This window comes from Octopus bimaculoides, chromosome 12 (genome assembly GCF_046866305.1).
Source record: "Octopus bimaculoides isolate indiv1 chromosome 12, ASM4686630v1, whole genome shotgun sequence".
Lineage (NCBI taxonomy): Eukaryota > Metazoa > Mollusca > Cephalopoda > Octopoda > Octopodidae > Octopus > Octopus bimaculoides.
This window is the reverse complement of record NC_142939.1, coordinates 11,098,754-11,120,054: the sequence shown is the minus strand read 5'-3', so window position 1 is coordinate 11,120,054 and position 21,301 is coordinate 11,098,754. Positions and strand designations below refer to the sequence as shown.

The 21,301-nt window shown below is 34.0% G+C and overlaps 1 protein-coding gene across 1 annotated transcript in view; it reads left to right on the top strand.

The window, feature by feature from the left end:
• The window catches only part of LOC106872298 (neurotrimin), a 233,675-nt gene that overhangs the window by 74,745 nt on the left and 137,629 nt on the right, over window positions 1–21,301 (top strand). The window contains exon 2 of the mRNA XM_089360816.1: window positions 17,753–17,960. Coding sequence (XP_089216942.1) covers window positions 17,753–17,960 — 208 coding nt within the window. The remainder of the gene's footprint in view (window positions 1–17,752; window positions 17,961–21,301) is intronic.

The following is a 21,301-nucleotide window of genomic DNA, read 5'->3' as shown; positions in this document are numbered from 1 at the left end:
CACACACATACAAACATACACACACACACACACACACACACACACATATATATATATATATATATATATCGTAGACATTCAGCTACTATATCATTACAAGATGTCTGCCACTGGAGGGCCTGGGCAGGGTGAAATCACAGAATCTGACAGTTCCAGCACTGTTCTTTCTAAGCCGTGTGCAGACAACGTTTGTTAAACTTGAAGCATCTTTTTTTTTTAAATAATGTCATACACAGGCATATTAAAGTACTTCCTTTTTAATCCTTTCCTGTATGATCTACTTGTGTGCCATTGGATTGCCTAGGTAGGGTTCTTTGTAAACTGTGAGACTTTAACCAATTATTCATATCCTTAATTCTTTAAAACCTATCTTTTCTGGGAATCTCTGTTGGATACATAGATTTACAAATATAATTTTTATGCAACATTTATATCCAACTTACTGTGGATGATGCTGCGTAAGAACACACATTTTATAATGGGAAAGGAAAATTTATGTTTACACAAGATTTTCGAGATAAAATTGTATATTTGATTCTATATCTCTTTAAAAAATTCAGTCATACACACAGGCATGTCTATGTGTTCGAGAATCTCACTTTCCAACCACATGGTTCTGTGTTCAGTCCCTGTGTAAGTGCCCTCTACCTTGGACCAATGCCTTATCAATGAATTTGGCAGAGGAAACTATGTGGAAGCCTGTCATATATGTGTATGCCTTTGTGTTTGTGTATGCATTCCACCACTGCTTGACAACTGGTGTTGGTTTGTTTATATCTTCATAACTTAACAGCCTAGCAAAAGAGAATGATAGAACAAGTTCTGGGGTCAATTTATTTGATTAGACCTGTCAAGATGGTTCCCCATCATGGCTGCAGTCTAATGACTGAAACCAGCAAAAGGTAAAAAGGTAATAGTTACTCTTATGAATGTGTGTGTGTGTTCTGATGAGTAGGGAATTATTTTTCCTGTTTATAATAATTTTGTCATGTAGCTAAGATTCAAGTTTTGACTTCTTTAATAAAGAATATCATTTTAGAGTAATAAAATAAGCCTGCATATGTTCCTTCTTTTGTGCCTGAATCTAGTGATAACAGACACATGTAATAATGCATTCCACACCAACTTCTTCCTACAATTTCATAGATTTTGTCTCATGAATTTATTTTTCTAAACAATTATTATTTAATAATATTCTGTTATATAATTGGAATAGTCTAGATTTGAAATACAAGTTGCATATTTTTTCATTCATTTCTCATATGAGAAAAATCCCTGAGCTGTCAAGTTGTTTGTTAGACAGACTTCTACTTTTGCTACATTCTCTAACTTTTTTTTGTTTTTACACAAATGTTTGAATAATTGTAAAGAAATTTATTTCTATTATTTGAAACTTTTGCTCATGTAAACCATATGACATCAAAATTTGATAGGATTAAAGCAAATTTTAAATATAAACAGCATTTGATAAGTTAACAACTTCTAAGACAATGATATTGATTATAATGTAGTTGTGTGTCAATACTGCGAAAGTACGATAAACAATTATTTTTCTGTTTTGAATTTTTAAGAAATAGTTTAGATTTTAATAAATAAATGTTTCGTCTTTGGTTTTTGGGAAGAACAAATAATATTTGGTTGATTAAAACAGTATAATCTTTTCTTTGCATTTTCCTTCTCCTCCTCCACCTTTCTTGTACAAACATCACATGTGTTATGGATATATTGTGTTCCTGACAAACTTACTGTAATGGAATTCTGCACTTTGAAAACTATTTACCTATTGACCTCCATATAACACACAAGAAAAAGAATGTAAATGGCAGTGGGGAGAAAGAAATCTCACGTGCACAACTCCAAGCTGCAGAAAATTTTAAGGAACACATACTTTCATAAGGCTGGGGTTACTTGCAGGCTCCTCATAAAACTTGAAAATTAAGTTACTTGGCCAGCTACCACTGTTTCAGTAGTTTCCTGAGGGTTCCTAGTTCTCATTCTTTGTAATAGTTTAAGTTTTCAGTGCTTTAGAACATACAATAATTTTAGTAACCCAATCTGTAATTTTTCCTACTTGCATACAAACTGAATTTCATCACTGATGCTCACTGATTGCAATCAGCACACTCATACATTTATTTCCACCATTCTCACACACACACACACACTGTTTCATGTGACCCTAAGAGCTCTCTCTCTCTCTCTCTCTCTCTCTCTCTCTTCTCTCTCTCTCTCTCTCTCTCTCTCTCTCTCTCTCTCTCTCTCATTAGTGAATCTTGGCAGACATCCTATTTCTAATCTTATGGTCTTCTTGATTCAGAATAGGGCAACTGGGCATTGCAAATGCAAATTTACTCAATTTTCCATCCCCTTGACTGGAAAACGATAGCCACTGCATCTGACAAAAATTTCAAATCTCAAATCATTTTAAATTTCAAATTAACTTGATTACTAATTATAAATACAGAATTGTATACATTTGCACCTTCAGTGCCAAATATAAAGATTAGATATCTTTTTATTTTGTTTTCGTCCTTTTGTTATCAGTAAAGTTACTTTAAAGAATGAAATTATGTGAGAAAAGAGGAATATATAAATCTTGGAATTAGATTTAAATTGCATTGGGATTCTGGCTTTATCACATTTTCTACTAAAGTGGCAGCACTATTATAGAATAGAAAATAATCTGCAAGTTACCTGACTCGACTTCCTGTTTGGCAATTTTGTCTGTTTTAGCAATTTCACAACATTTATTTTTCTAACGCTTTCACTAAACATATGAAACCTTATTTTGTACTTCTGCATTTTCCTTGGAGAAGATAATGCAAACTTCTTTCTCTCTCTGCCCCACACTCTCTGAAATGTCAAGGCAGTCATAACTAGTAATTACACATCACAACATATATTGTAACCTATTACCATTATTTGTATATTTATGTACTCCATTTTTCTGTAGAGATTCTTCAAAGTTCTCGTGTGATAGCATTTACTATGTGATCACCATTTCTCACTGAATTGAGTTTTAACCCACAAAGCAATCTATACATTAAAACTAAAGGTCATTTAACTATTCCTGCTTGAATTTGAATGAGACATCATCGTCATCATCATCATTATCTTCGTCTTTTTGATCTGATCGCTTTTATATCCATTTTCATTTTCATGCTGGTATGGGTAACACATAACATGTTGAGGTAGATTTTCTATGGATCCATGTCCTTCTATGGATCCATGTCTTTCTTACCTGAAGCATTTTTATTTCACTTGCCCTATCTCTCTCAGGGAAAACTGGAACTGTAGAATTTTTGCTCACTGGAATGCATACATACCTACAAACACACACATTATATATATATGTATATATACATACATAATACATGTATACACACATGCATGTATATATATATATACATATGTATATACATGTGTGTGTGTGTGTTTGTGCATTTTGATAATATAAGGTAATACCTAACCCACCAGTGGATTTCAAGCAGTGGTCATGAATAACGAACTTGACGCTGTGGCTTAAGACAAAATTACCAAAATATTATTCAATAATGAATCAGCGTAAACATTTTCTAGATAATAATATGAAACTTTAGAAGAGATAAGAGCTGATAAAATGCAAATATATATATTAGAATATTCTATCAATAAGTTAATTATAAACATACTAATTAGAGATGTAGTTTGATTAGATTTCACCTCCTGACAATTAATGCATAACTTCAGGAACAATGTGATATCTAGAGTATATTCCATGATAAAGCCTACAGGAACTCTGTCATTTTTCTGACATCAGATTAATGTTACATCTCTTATAGCCAAGATGTTCGCAGTCATTTTAAAGATAATAAAAATATTTATATTCTTAAAGATTATTATGTATAATTTATTTGTTCCATTTTCTTTTTCATTTTGTTTTTGTAAATGTTAATCTTTTAAATATTAATAAAAGATTTTCTTTCCTGAACTGAATAAAACAATGGAACTGATATGTATGTGTATGTAATATGCATGTATAAATGTGTATGTATATATATATATTTACATAGAAACATATACAGATCATACATAGATACATGCATGTATACATACATACATAAATACATAAACATACACACACACTTATATCTATCTATCTTTCTTTCTATCTATCTGTCTCTGTCTGTGTGTCTGTCTCTCTCTATATATATGTGTGTGTGTGGGTAAGGTTGTGAATTTGATTCCTGGCGACACATGTCCTTGAGCAAGACACTTATTTCCACTGCACACTACCTCATACACTTTCTTTCACTCACTAGACAGTATAACACTGCCTATCGCAGTCACTTTATACTTATGAAAATAGGAAAATTCTAAATCTAGGCATTTGGCAACATAGAATCACTCTTTGAAACCTCATAGGAAATGGACATTTTCAAGGAACCCATCAAATAGCATGGACATCTGGATTTGTAGCATTAAAGTCTTAGAATCATAAATTTTAGATTTTGAACAATAAAAGTTTGAGGGAGAACCAAAAGTAGCTTCTAGAAATCAGGAGGAAAAGAGTTGGTCTGTGATAGCAAAAGTTAGTTTGGTTAAAATGAAATGTAAAGATATGTTAGTGTCAGGTATGGGAAAATATCTAACATATTCTTGTCATTATCAACATCATGAACAATATCAAATTGACTTTTACATGGCCACAGACTATCACAAGTCCCAACTTTGACTGATAAATATCGAAATTTTTCATTCAGTGTGCAATGAATGATCATACCTAAACTATTAAAAATGATCAATATTGTGAACTGTATCAAAATGACTTTTAAAACATGGCCACAGACTATCACAAGTCCTATCAAATTCTAGTCTTTCACTTTATTAAATAGCAAAAATTTTCATTTATAACTCAATGAATGATCAAGCTTAAAGTGTTCTTCTGTTTATAACACATTTAACCAGTGAACAAAAGGACTGATATTTTAACAATACGTTAAGATTACTTGAACATAAACGTGAAGTGGTTCTAACTGAAGGATTAATATGAAGATAACAAAAGCCACACATACTTAACTATATACAAAAGCCTCTTTAACTTTGCACACTTCTCCAGCAATAACGTTAGTTAATCATCTTTATTTTTTCTTTAATTTCATTTTGCTATACCTCAGATACAAGAAAAATCTGAAAATATTCTAATTATATGGTTAACTAAATTAGCAAATGTTTTCCAAATATTTACTTCTATTTTTCACAATACGAGAAGCATGAAAAAATGACAAAAAAAAAAAAAATCAACTCAGTAAAGAAAAAAAAAACCTGATATAAAAATATGATTTGGAGGGAGAGTGAGAGAGGAAGAGGTGTAGGAAGGGAACACAAAAAGAATACTCTTATATTATTTACAAAGTTAGATTTGATCAGTGAGAGGCCCTTGAGCTGAAAAGGTGGCCGAGAAAAGATTTATTTAATATAGCGTCTTGATCTTCTTGCTAATTCTTATACCGATAATTATTATTTCTTGTATCAGGAGGAAATTAATCATAATTGGGTTAACACCCCCAAAGACATATGTTGCTTAACTCTGATGCATTGGAGAAAACACTGATTCTGTTGAATAATCTGGTTATTGGCATAATCAACTTCAGCATCATCAATGTCATCATCAACATCAACATATCTGTTGTTGCTGTTGTTGTTTTATCGTCATCATCATCATCATCCTCATCATCATCATCATCATCATTATTACTAGTAGTACTATCATTACTGCCAACTTCCTTTTCGTCACCACTGCTATGCTTACCACCACCACTGTCATCATCATCATCATCACCTTAATTACTACCATCCTAATCTTCCGCTATCGTCATCATCGTTATCCTCCTCATCATAATCACCATCATCCTAATTATTGCCATCTAGACCACCGTCCTTAATTTCCAATATCAACCACCATAGTGAAGGTTATTTTCTCAGACATCAACATCGTTATCATCTTCGTCATCGCTGCTGTCATTTGGAGCGTCATCACTTGTTGGACAAAGAAAATTACTGAGAGAAGTTGTTGCCATTGTTACACATTGGAAATGCAAATTACTATCAGCAATCATTACCATCATTGCTCATCAGGGATATACATATTATCATCACTAATTGTTCCTATCATCACTCATCAGGGACACAAATTACCATCAACAGTTGTTACCTTTAATTAACCATCATCATCATTGTTTAACCTCCGCTTTCCATGCTAGCATGGGTTGAACGATTTGACTGAGGACTGGTGAACCAGATGTGCTGGAAAAAAGGGAGGAAGGTATTCTCAAACTGGAACCCTGGCCTGAAGGCTATGGTGTGATTTGAATGAATTTAAAAGAGCATAGAATCACAATACAGATATTATTGGCAGATATCAACTTGCCTAAATAGGTAAGTGGATAAACAGGGTATCCCTATCCCCCCAAAATCTACTAAAAATGTTACCATTTTGTACTCAGTCAATTGTACTGTGCTATGTTTATGGCCCAAAACATTTAACTGTCAGTAACTAATCAGCTTATGGTGCTGAGTTCAAATCCTTCTGTAGATAAATGCAGTGGGAATGAACCCGGTATCATGTGGTTGGTAAGCAAGCTACTTACCACACAGCCACTCTTGATGTTGATCATAATAACATAACATAACTGGATTCCCCTCCATGAACCTTTTTTTCAGTATCAACACAGCTTCTTTTTGTAGTATCCACAATGAGAGCAATTATATTTCATTTCAGATAGTCACCCTTCTGAAATTCTTTTTAATAACCCAAACAACTTCTAACCACTGAATATACTTCTCCTCACAACAGTATGGTAGCTTACTTGTATTACTCTGTATTCAATTATTGAACCATTATACATTCAACAAGGAATCTTGAATAAACAATAATAGATAACTTGAATAACATCAGCTCTCAGTATTAGGGGGTCAGAGGAAATGCATAAGCGCAAATACAAAGTTGGAAATCAACATTTAAACTCAGCCTTTCCTGTTTGATTAGAACTGAAATATGCAGAAATGACTTAGACAGGTGCAAAATTAAAGGTAGCATTAAATTTCAAAGTATAATATTCTCATGTATATTCTACTAAAATATCAGAATAAATCCACAGTAATGTTTGTAAAGAAAAATCTTATGCATATTTATGTAAGTTCTTAAAATTTATGAATTTTTTGCAATATACGAAATTTTTACAAATCTATGAATTCATAAAACTTAACAGATCATATGTAAAAATTTTGAATGTTAAGATATAAAAATCTGGGTAAGAATCATGTAATTACTAGAATTCAAGAAGAAAAGTGGTGGTCTTTGGCAGCAAGAATTTGTTCATTAAAAATCAAATATAGAGTTATCAACATCCTCCTCATCATCATCATCGTTTAACGTCTGCTTTCCCTGCTAGCATGGGCTGGACGATTTGATTGAGGACTGGTGAACCAGACGGCTGCACCAGGCTCCAATCTGATTTGGCAGAGTTTCTACAGCTGGATGCCCTTCCTAACACCAACCACTCCGAGAGTGTAGTGGGTGCTTTTACGTGCCACCGGTACGAAGGCCAGTCAGGTGGTACTGGCAACGGCCATGCTCAAAATGGTGTATTTTACGTGCCACTTGCACAGGAGCCAGTCTGGCGGCACTGGCAACGACCTCGCTCGAATGTCTTTACATGTGCCACCGGCACAAGTGCCAGGAGGGTGATGCTGGGCACAGGTGCCACACTGTTGGAAATTTCTTTCATGGTGCACCAGAATAGCACCCATTTTGTTGATCTCATGGAAGAACCTGTACATTGTCAAGTGACCTACAATGAATAGAAGCCAAATTTCTCTCCCATGTTAAGAGTTTTATATTGTTAGAACAGGAAGGATGCCTTTGATAATGTCGTTCTGGATATACAAAAACACAGGATGGTCATGGAAGGAGCATATCTTATCATAAATCTGATCATACTTCACCAGGCAAAACCAGAGACTTGGAGTATTGTCTAAATATATAGATCTGTTGTGAAGAACTAGGATCTTATCGTGAATACTAGTACTATACTGCTCTATCATTTAAAATCATTTAGTACTCAAGAAAAACTAAGCATTTGTCCCAAATTCTAAACCTTGCCATTTTTTTTTTTTTTCCACATTCATGTAGCTATTGTAAGGGACTGTGATTTCATCCAAGATGACGTTAGTTTAACACTTACAGCACAATCTACATCAACTAAACCAAGCAAAGTTCCTTAAGGATTTTGTGATACCCAAAAGGGGCTACATAGATTACCAGCAGTTTTAAAGTAAGAAGGAAATGTTATTGAATAACATCGTTTTTTTTTCTCTCTAAATATTCTCAGCTTCATACATTTATGACCGAACTATAAGCACTTTAAAAATGAGTTGACAACAAAGCAATAAAGGAAACAAACAAACCAACAATAACATATGCTTGAGTTTTATTGTTTCTGCTAATTACGTTGGTAAAAACACTAATGTTTGTTCCGTAGTTTGTTCTATTTTTATTTGTTGTACCAAAGACGTGATAGAGTAAAGTCTATTTGTATATTATCAGTGATTATCTTTATTCTGTGTTTCTGTAATAAAGAACCATGTGCTGAAATACTGGTATTCAAGCCAAGATATAGAATGTCAGCGCTGAAGATAATCAGAAATCATAGAAACTACACACACACAATTACAAAACACACACATAGAGTTATGCACACACAATTACAAAAAAAAAAAAACACAGACACAAACACACACAAACACTCACTGATTTACAAACATGTATACACACTTAAAAAGTTACACACATAATCACTCTCATAGCAAACACACTCATGAATACACAAGCATTTACTCACACTTATATTCATTGCCTTGCAAATATACAATCACACACACACACACACACACACACACACATTCACACACTCACACACATGCACACACTCATGCACACACACACACTCACACACACACACACACACATTCATACACACTCATGTACACACTCACACATGCACTCATACACACTCACTCACACAATCACACAAACACTCACACAAACACTCACACACACACGCATACACACAAGCATACACTGATACCTTGTGGCTTCAATTCATGACAGAAGCAATATGTGAAATAGGTTTAATTAAGATAAAATAGCAACTAATTGGTACAACAGAATTTTCTCATTTAAACAAAAGTTATAAAAATGTTTAAGCACTTTACATATGTGCTTAAACATATTCATGTATATGCACTCATACATACAAACATATATATATATATATATATATATATATTTGTATGTATACATATATATGTGTGCAGTTGTATATGCATATTTGTATATATATATATATATATATATATATATATATATATATATGTGTGTGTGTGTGTATTTATATATATATATACATATATGCATACACATATATATATGTATGCATATATCATCATCATCATCATCGTTCAACGTCCGTTTTCCTTGCTGGCATGGGTTAGGTTTGACTGAGGTCTGGAAAGCCAGCAGCTGGACCAGACTCCAATCTGATCTGGCAATGTTTCTACAGCTGGAGGCCCTTCCTAATGCCAACCACTCTAAGAGTGTAATGGGTGCTTTTTACATGCTACCAGCACAGTAGCCAGTCAGGTGGCTCCAGTATCGATCACTTTTGAATAGTGCCACCAGCACAGAAGCCAATCAGGGATCACTGGCATCGACCAGGTTCAGATGGTGCCTTTTAAATGCCACTGTTATGGGAGCCAATATTTACAAATGTAAATAAATATATAAATAAATAGGAAATGATAAGAAGAATAAGAATAATGTGTATGGAATAAATGCAAGTTCATTTATAACTATTATTGAACTTGTTGCATCTGATGTCATGATTGAAAAAATCCATTGCTGGCTGGTGTTCCTCTACACTTAATAACTGAAGAAATTAGAGTGAGAGAGAGAGAGGAGGAGAGAAGTAGAGAGAGATTCTAAATGTGATTTTGTAAATAAATGCTACATTACTGATTAATTACAATAAACGAAGAAACATCTGGAACCACTAATGACTCCAGGGTCAGAACTGGTCAACTTGATAGTGGTATAGCTGCTGACCTAGACGAATGATCAAAGGCCAGTATCACATTGCTGGTACACCATTTGCTTAAAAAAACACTTTGTTAGAAGAAAATGTTTTGTTTAAAACATAAAAATATATACTACTCATCAACCAGAAATAACCATATATATATATATATATATATATATATATATATATATATATATATATATATATCACACAACGCACATGTATGTATATATATATATATATATATATATATATATATATATATTTACATATATATAAATATGTACGTACATATAGATATATATATATATAGAGAGAGAGAGAGAGAGAGATATACACACGCATATATTGTACAATAAAAATAATACAAGCTCAAATATTAATGTTCGTGGAACACATTTTTGTTCATTTTCTAGTTTGTTCTACTCTCTTTCTTTCTTTATCTTCCCCTTATTGTTTCTCTCTGTTTTCCTTTCTATCTCTCTCTCTCTTGTTTATTCTCCCCCCCCCCACCTCTATCTCTCTTTTTTCCTCTCTTTCATAGCATGGAGTGATTCTTCCCCCTCCCCACATCCATCGATCTTTCTCTCCATGCAATTCTTCCAGCTCGCCTTTTCTTTTATTTCCCATGTATCAGGTCTCATGAAGAAGCGAAGAACATTATTATCTTTTTTGATTATCTGTCTAATTTAATACATTAATATTTGATTGAATCTTGTTTGTTCAACTTCTCAGTCTATAATTTCCTTTCTGAAATCTTGCTATTTGCTTTTCTTTTCTTGTTCTTTCTGTTTTTCTTTTTGTTTTGTCTTGTTCTTTTTACATTTGTTGTGTATTAAATAACATAGAATGTCTTTTCTTTTTGTTTGTGTTAGGAACCTTTTGTTTTAAAACATACTACTTTGAATTTAATATCAGCAAAATAAAATATCCATCTATCTATCTACCTATCTATCTATCTATCTATCTTTTTTTTTTTTCTTCCCGCGATCCCTTTTGATCGAAATCCCCACCTTTTTTTTCCGCGATCCCTTTTGATCGAAATTATCCCCCCCCCCCCCAAGAAAAGCTCTACTTTGTAATTTGTCCATTTTCTGTATTTAGCCCTGTGTGGCTATAATAAAAAGATATCTACCTATCTATCTATCTATCTCTTTCTTTCTTTCTATCTATCTATATATCTACCTATTTATTTATCTATCTATCTATCTATCTATCTATCTATCTATCTATCTATCTATCTATCTCTTTCTTTCTTTCTATATCTATCTATCTATCTATCTATCTCTCCATGCATTCATTCATCCACTCATCTTGCATGTGTGTGTGTGTGTTAGGGAAATCTGTCTAGCAGCCCCGTTTATTATCCGTGTAGCTATCTGCTTATCTTCCAACCTATTATCATCATCTTTGCCCTCATCACTGGTGTTGATAGAATTATCAGTGTCACTATCAGAATTGTCACCAACATCCTCCTCCTCCTCCTCCACTCTACTCCCCCCCCCCCGAATGTCCCTCTCGTTCCTCTCCTCTTCCTCTTACCCCTTCTCATTATCATTTTATGTCTACGTGGGTTGGGCCAGCCTTTCATGACCAGACGACTCCTCTTTGTTGTCATCCTGTTATCACTTTTAGTCATCTCTTATTATGACATACAGAGATTTAGTGCACCTGTTCTAATGTTGATATTCATGCAGTATAAACGTGTGTGTGTGTGTGGGTGTTATATGTACACTTTTGCTCACCTTGTAACAAAGTATCTATCTAAATTTTGTACGATACTTTTACTCTGTCTTTTAGTCCCTCTCATACTTTCTTCCTCTTTTCTTTTTCTCTCTCCCCCTCTCTCACATTCCTTGGCCCTCTTTTTCTTTAATTCCTACTCTTCCTCTTCGTTTATCTCCCTTGCACCTTTCTCTTTTTTCTCTCTCTTTTCTGTCTTCCCCTAATCCTTCAGTCCCTCTGCCCCTACCCCTCTCTCCTCCTTCCACGTGACTGCCTGCTGTTTGGTCAGCCATGATCTTTCTTCTTGGCTTGAATGCCGACCGACCACCAACATCTCTTATGACCATCTCCTATGTTCCTGCCTCAAGGCTTTCACTCTATACACACCTGCTCAATTTGACTCATCCTCATTAGTCAAAAGACACCTGTTGCTATATTCTTGTTGTTTGTATTTGTGACTGTATAACAGGTTCTCTGTTTTCTTTTGTCTTATTTGTTGTACACCTTCCTTTGCTTTCTTACAAAAAATCTAATGCTCTTAGCTTAGATTTTTTGGGGGCAACCAGATTCGAACAATCTCAAGTGTAACTGCCCGAAACTGTAAGGAGTATCTAGAAACTTGACTGATGAAAGAAGGCCATGAAATGAGCCGTTTTTTTAATCTTGTCCCTCTATTTGTTGCTTTTCCTCTCTGCCTTTGTATCATCTATCTGTCCAGATGTTTTATTGTCCTCTACTGCGTTTTTGTTCCATTTATATATATCATCATCATCATCGTCGTCGTTTAACGTCAGCTTTCCATGCTAGCATGGGTTGGACGATTTGACTGAGGACTGGTGAAACCAGATGGCTACACCAGGCTCCAATCTGATTTGGCAGAGTTTCTACGGCTGGATGCTCTTCCTAACGCCAACCACTCAGAGAGTATAGTGGATGCTTTTACGTGTCACCTGCACGAAGGCCAGTCAGGCAGTACTGGCAATGGTCACGCTCAAGATGGTGTATACAGAGAAAAAGAATGAAAGAGAGAAAGACTTGGCTCCAGTAAAATGTCCCACTCCAAATCCCTGCTTCATTATCCATGTAAACAAAGCTGGAACTGGCTGGATTGTAATGGTGTATATTCTAATGCATAATAATTAATATGATCCACGCATTGATATATATTACATATTTGTATATTGATATACTTGTCCATTTGTTCATCTATCTGTCAGTCTATCTATATATGTAAACCTGTTATCTATCCATTTATGCGACTATATCTATCTGCCTAACTTGTTAGCCTTCCACTCATCTCTCTATTTATATATATATATCTATCTATCTATCTATCTATCTATCTATCTATCTATCTATCTATCTTTCTATCTATCTATCTATCTATCTTTCTATCTTATCTGTCTACTGACCATAAATACACATATGACAGATGGTAGAGTAAATTTGAATTAAGGATAAAGAATACGTCTTTAGATAACCATCAATCTCAGTTTGCATAATGTCAGACGCATATTATTATATGTATTCTTAGCAATCAGAAATGCATTAATATGCTGCAGTTTAATTAACACAAGTCAAGTTGTAAGGCTGTCAATATATTTTACACACATAACTCACCAGCATCTGACCATCTGCTCATGATGTCATCATTGACCTTATAAAATATGGTTGATGTTGGTCTCAGCATGAAACTACACAACAAAAGCTTAAATACTCTGTGTTTCTGCTATTGATGATTCCTGATATAAATTGTATTTTGTTTGTTTTCTCTTTCATTCATTTACACAACTGTTTTGCCATGCTGGCAAGAATTAGATGAATATATTATTCACAACATTTTACTGGCAAATGTCATTTCCTATTGCTAACCATTATCTGTTTTTCAAGTGAAAGATCTCTTATTCTACATATCGTTGAAAATACTAAGCCAGTAGAGATGATTTGTTGCTAGGGGAAACAGTGACAATTTCCATGCTGTAGATCAGAGACTTTTGGAGAAGTGAAAGCATAAGCAAGTACACACATACACACACACACACACACACACACGTATGCGCGCAACACATATATGCACATGTGTGTGTGTGGTAAGTAGCTTGCTTATCAACCACATGGTCCCGGGTTCAGTCCCACTGTGTGGCATCTTGGGCAAGTGTCTTCTACTATAGCCTCGGGCCGACCAAAGCCTTGTGAGTGGATTTGGTAGACGGAAACCAAAAGAAGCCTGTCGTATATATGTATATATATATATGTATGTGTATATGTGTTTGTATGTCTGTGTTTGTCCCCCCAACATCGCTTGACAACCGATGCTGGTGTGTTTATGTCCCCGTAACTTAGCGGTTACGCAAAAGAGACCGATAGAATAAGTACTAGGCTTCTAAAGAATAAGTCCTGGGGTCGATTTGCTCGACTAAAGGTGGTGCTCTAGCATGGCCACAGTCAAAAGACTGAAACAAGTAAAAGAGTAAAAGAGATATATATATCGCCTTCCTGGCACTCGTGCCAGTGGCACGTGTAAAGACATTGAAGCGAGATCATTGCCAGTGCCGCTGGACTGGCTCCTGTGCAGGTGGCACATAAAATACATTATGGTTGGCATTAAGAAGGGCATCCAGCTGTAGAAACTCTGCCAGATCAGATTGGAGCCTGGTGTAGCCATCTGGTTCACCAGTCCTCAGTCAAATCGTCCAACCCATGCTAGCATAGAAAGCAGACATTAAACAATGATGATGATGATGATGATGATGATATATATATATATATATCATCATCATCATTTAACGTCCATTGTCCATGGCATGGGTTGTGACTTCCTTCAGTTTTCATCTACTTAATCCACTCACAAGGTGGTCAGCCTAGAATTATAGAAAAAAAAAACACTTGACCTTGGTGCTGAGTTATGGGAATGAACCTGAAACTCCTTGGTTGAGGAGTAGTTGGGTCGTTAGTCATATTGGTAGTGTGTTGGTGTTGGACAGAGGCAATGTAATAAAAGTTCTTATTTGATCATTTCACTTACAAAGTTCGGTGTCCTTGGTAACAGCTCCTTAGTTTTGTTCATTTGACTGCAAATGAATTTTAATGGCTAGGATAATTTTAACTAATTAAAACAGTGAGATACCTTTCGAATTAATAAGATACTCATTAGCTTATTAATTACTAAGTTCAAATCCAAAAGCAAATTTAATTTAGGCGAGGATTTAAAAGACCATGAAAATATTCTTTCCTGTGATACTCTGAGAGTCCAGAGGGTCAAGAGATTAAGGACCCCATCACCACCACCATCACTATCACCATCACCATCACCACCACTATCAACACTATCAACACCACCATCACCACCGTAACTCACATCATCATCAACACCATACACTCCTAGTCAGGTTATATTTGATGTCTATTTAGTAAACAAATAAAAGTCATAGAAGATATTATCCCTTCAACTACCAGCTTTTACATTTGATGTTTTCCAATATTTATATAATTAAGTGGCAAACAGTGGAATGTTGGTTTAAGCTTCAGGCAAACGAAGAGCACGCAAAGGTTTTGATTTCCTGATGAAGCCATTTCTTCTCAGTTATATTGCTAATACTCTTCACACCTGCAAGCATTGTTGTTTGGAATTAACGGCTAGGAAAAGCTAAATCCATAATATGATCGCATTGAAGCCATTTGGCTTTACTTATCTTTATTAGTATCTTTCATATGACATAGCATGAATGTCACAGAATCTTCTTCCTCCTCTCATTAATAAATCTGAGACTGTGGCCATGCTGGAGCACCACCTTTAGTTGAGCAAATCAACCACAGGACTTATTCTTTGTAAGTCTAGTACTTATTCTATCGGTGTCTTTTGCTGAACCGCTAAGTTACGGGGGATGTAAACACACCAAAATCGGTTGTCAAGCAATGTTGGAGGGACAAACACAGACACACAAACATATACACACACATACGTATATACGACAGGCTTCTTTCAGTTTTCATTTACCAAATCCACTCACAAAGCTTTGGTCAACCTGAGGCTATAGTAGAAGACATCTGCCCAAGGTGCAACACAGTGGGACTGAACCCAGAACCATGTGGTTGGTAATCAAGCTACTTACCACACAGCTACTTCTGTCTATGTTCACTTATTCTTTAGTTTCTTTTAGGAGTCATAGTTGTAAGTTAAAACAATCTTTGCATATCATGGAATTATCCTTTCTGCTTTATTTTTTGTTCTTTTTAAATGTTTGAAATATAAATAAAATAAATAAAAAGGTTTTATTAAATATTTTCAATTAGCAATTTATATAATAAACCCTTTCCCTCCTTGTTTATTACACAGTATGTAATAGGCAAAGGGTTAAAGCAAAAAATCTAGTCTGACTATTCCAGCTATTCCTTTATTGCTTCTAAATCTGTTATTTTGCCAACAATTGCTCAGAATGTTTTTTGTTTATGTCTATTTTTTTTCTTTTTATTTTTTTCATTAAGATACTCTTAAGACCATCTTGTTACCATTTTTACAGAGAAATATCCTCATTGAAGAAAAGACAACTTGAGAAAATCAAAATTTATTTGACAAGATCCTACTAAGTACATAGTTGGGGCTAAGCTGAATGCTATTATACAATGTGTATATGTATGAGTGTGTTTGTGTGTGTGTTCTTGCATGTGTGTATGTATGTACGTGTGAGTATATGTGGTAACAAGAACAATGTAGACATAAAGAAAACAAGGGGTTTAATTTGTATGTCACTTCCAGGCTTTATGAAAATACCAGTAGTTTTATGATTGCAAAAAGAAAAACAGTAATTTGTTTTGTGAAAAAAGTATGTATTATAGATAGTAAGATGTGAAGTTAAGGATCTGGCAAATAACCTCAGTTGATTCCAGTTGAGACTGTCATTATAGTTTAAGTGTTTATCGTTAGAATGTATTTTATTTCTTTTATAGAGAGGATTGTACTTATGCTGAAGCTACATCTGGGGCATTCCTATCTTTATATTGCATGCATACACACATCACCATTATCATTTTAACATCATCTACTTTTCCATGATTACACTATCAGATGGCATGCATTGAGGCAAATTTTCTATGGTTGGATGCCCTCCCTGTCACCAACTCTTGTCTGTTTCAACTGAAGTTATATTTTTTCTATAAATAGTCATGCTTTTACAGATGCCTGAAAACAAGGGATACAACTTGTATGAAGCTTTGTGAGTGGATTTAGTAGATAGAAACTGAAAGAAGCCTGTCATATATATGTATGTGCGTGTATATGTTTGTGTGTCTGTGGTTGTCCCACAGACACATGTGCACACACAGACACACACACACATGCACACACACATACACTCACACACTCATATACACACATGCACACAATGATCTTTCACATAATTTCCATCTATGATTTACACGGCATTGATCTATTATAGAAGTTGGTGATGCAAAGGCGCATGTTATGGGATTGAACTTCAAACTAATGTGATTGCGAAGTGAACTTTTAACCAAACAGCCATACATGATGAACATAGTCTTCTCAATAGTCAATCAGTTCAATGCTAGAGATATGTAAAATCAAGTGCATGGTCAGAAGCAGTAGAGAGATGGCAGAGGAGAAAGTTATTAATCTACAAGAATAAGTTTAGAGAGAAAAAGAGAAAAGGAGTCATTATGAAGAATACTGATATATATATAGTCTCTTATTGAGACTTGCATAAGTTCAGATATTATATATTTTTACTATCCTTGTGTGTATGGATTTCATTACAAGATGCTTGAAGAAAAGTAATGCAACAGATGAAATCATTTGTAGGAATGACCAGCCAGATGTGTGTTCTCATGCATCGTTTTTATCATTTAACTCTAAGCTGGATTTCATTAATTTTCTTTAATGTTTTTGCTTTCAGGTGATATGGCGAAAGCTACCCTATAAACATCCTCTAACAATTGGAGCATATACATTTATAGAGGATCCTAGCTTAACAGTGGAGCGGAGTGGACAAACACAGTGGAATTTGCTCATAAAAAATGTTCAACCTCATCATGCTGGTTTGTATGAATGTCAAGTTAGTGCACAAGAAAAATTGATACATATTGTACAGCTCCGGGTAAAAGGTAAGAGCTTCAGCTTCTAAACAAAGCTGAATTTTTGTTTATTAATTGTGTGTCTTTACACAGCTACAGTGTGTGCTTACGAAGTATTTGTACAAACTTAAAATAGCTAGAAAATGAAATATTTTTTGCTATTTTTATTTTGTATGAAATCATAATAAAATTTGAAGAACTTGAAGTTTAAATTCCTTAAATTCCTTCAATCACAAAATATCGTAACTTGTTATCATGAAAGCTTAAACAAATATTAAAAACAAACTATTTCCTATACCCCTAAGGTAGCCATGTAAAAGCACACATCGTTTTATTTTTTATCAAACTATTCTTTTCCCTCTCTCTGGATACTTTTTCTCTTTCCTCTTTCTTATGAAGAGCCATACTTGAAACATCACCCTTCTCTTTTTCACATCTTAAACCTTCTCTGAGCATCAATCTAATACATTCACTGAGTGTGCACTTCTGACTTTTGTTGTTTTGCCTGTCTTTGTTTTAAATTTTGATTTCTATACATACATGCATACATACATACATACATATGTTTGTGTGTTCATATATGCTTATACATGTATATATTTATATATATATGGGAGAATGTACGAAAAAAAACAACAACAGACGAGGACAGGTGGTGTAAACAACAAAAGATGTATTAGTTTGACACTCGGGAATACAGAAAGTCTTTGACGTTTTGAGTTACGCTCTTCAACAAAAAGAATACGGAGAAAACAAGGAGAAAAACACGGAGAAAAAAAATTGAATGGTGTTTGGTCAACGATCTATATATATATGTACATATTTATATAGGTATAAATGTATATATGTAAATACTTTTATAAACAGACCTTACTTTTACGCTTATTTTTTCCAAAATCTTAATAGAAAAGTTGACTTTGCCCATCAGCCAACATTTGGAAATTGAAGGAAAGTGGCTCAACTTTTGATATGAAATGGGATTTTGTTATATTGCTCACTAACATAAGGAAAGTTGAAAAGTATAGAGGATGAACAGCAAATTTCTTTTCCAAGGTCCCTTTATTAAATAAGTTGTCTGCATTTATTGCCTTGATTAATCTTAAAATTTTAAAAACTGATCCTGACTGGAACTCACTTAACAGATTAGATAACTGTTGTTGTTGTTGTTGTTGTTGGCACTCCGTCGCTTACGACGTTGAGGGTTCCAGTTGATCCGATTAACGGAACAGCCTGCTCGTGAAATTAACGTGCAAGTGGCTGAGCACTCCACAGACACGTGTACCCTTAACATAGTTCTCGGGGGAGATTCAGCGTGACACAGTGTGACAAGGCTGACCCTTTGAATTACAGGCACAACAGAAACAGGAAGTAAGAGTGAGAGAAAGTTGTGGTGAAAGAGTACAGCAAGGTTCGCCACCATCCCCTGCTGGAGCCTCGTGGAGCTTTTAGGTGTTTTCACTCAATAAACACTCACAACGCCTGGTCTGGGAATTGGAACCGTGATCCTATGACCATGAGTCTGCTGCCCTAACCACTGGGCCATTGCGCCTCCTCTGCTAATCTATCTGCTGTAAATAAGTAATACTGTATGATACCCAAATTTATATATTTGTTTTTAATTTGCTGATCCCTATATTTTACTTTTTTACTAAAGAACATAATCTTGACCTACGATGCAATCTACATTTGGACCGTATCAATATTGACTTTGTGAACTGGGTTTTCTCCCTTTTATTTATCTACATTTCAGTTTATTTATATATTTATATTCATTTGTGTGTCTGGAATTCAAGTGTTGCATGGACATACACTCCATGTATAATATATTCATTTTAAATATCTATCAATATGCAAACTGTACATGGTCGCTACCACCACATTTTAAATAGAATGTAAATGTGTTTTTGGCTTTCCTTGTGGTTCTATGAAACTACTATAACTGTGTAATTGAGAATAGATGTAAGCTAAGAATTATGTGGGTTTATATGTCTACAGTTGGTATGAATGATATGTTTATGTGTATTGTGAATACGTGCATGAATAGATACATGGATGCTTTATACCATGTATGAATACATGTATGAAAGCTTTCATGTTCACAGTATAATAAACGAATTATATCTGCATATTATGAATATATGTATGAAAAGATTTCTGAATACTATTTGTCTATATCATTTATTAAATAAGGTAAATCCATATAAAATAATATTAAAAAAATATGCATTCCAAGTCTGAGTGTATGTCATGTATAAAATATGTTTCATTATACGTCTATTTTCAAAGCGAAATTGTGAAGCTTTATGAAATATATATGATATTATGTATTATGAGAGACGGACGGCTCTGGAGGGTTTTATAACTTGTATTAGGCCACTTGTTATTTCTACACACAAGTTTCAATTATAATTATAGACTGTATGTTGTGAGATATATTCTTAATACATAATATACAGTTTATATTAAATATCATCTACTGGATGATATATTTCTTAATGCCAATATGTACATCAGGGCCACTCTTAGGTCTTAGTCAAATGCAAATCTTTGATATGTGTTGGTGTTTGTGTGTGTGTGTGTGTGTGTGTGTGTTTCAATTCAATATGCTAGTCTGATATATATATATATATATATATATATATATATGTATGTATGTGTATATATATATATATATATATATATATATATATATATATATATATATATGTATGTAAGTATGTATATATATATACATATATATATATATGTATGTAAGTATATATATATATATATATATATATATATATATATATAGATATATATATATATATATATGTATACGTATAATGTATATGTATATATATATATGTGTGTGTGTGTGTGTGTGTGTGTGTATATATGTATGTATGGATGTGTATGTGTGTGGAAATATATATATTTGTATTTGTCTGATACGTATCTATGTATGACTATGAAAATGTATTATGTACTATAGTTGAAATAGAGAAAAGTATATATAGATAGAAGAATAAATAGATAACAGATAATAAACTCAAAACCACAAATCTGTGTGAATGCTTATATTGCAGGCTTGTCACAGCTTTGATCAAAGCCATGCTCTGACGTTGATATCCTTTGTCAAAATTATAACCAATAACTCTGCACTTCCCAAAACCTGTGGATACTTGAAAAACAGAAAAAGGATTGGCCACAGGAAAAGCATCCAGCCATAAAAACTTACTTCAAATAACTCTGTCCAAACCCATTCTATGATGGAAAATAAGGTGGAAACAACAAGCAATATATACACAAATACATATGTTCGTAAATACACATATGTATGTATATATATACATTCATACATAGAGAGAGAGAGAGAGAGAGAGGTTTAT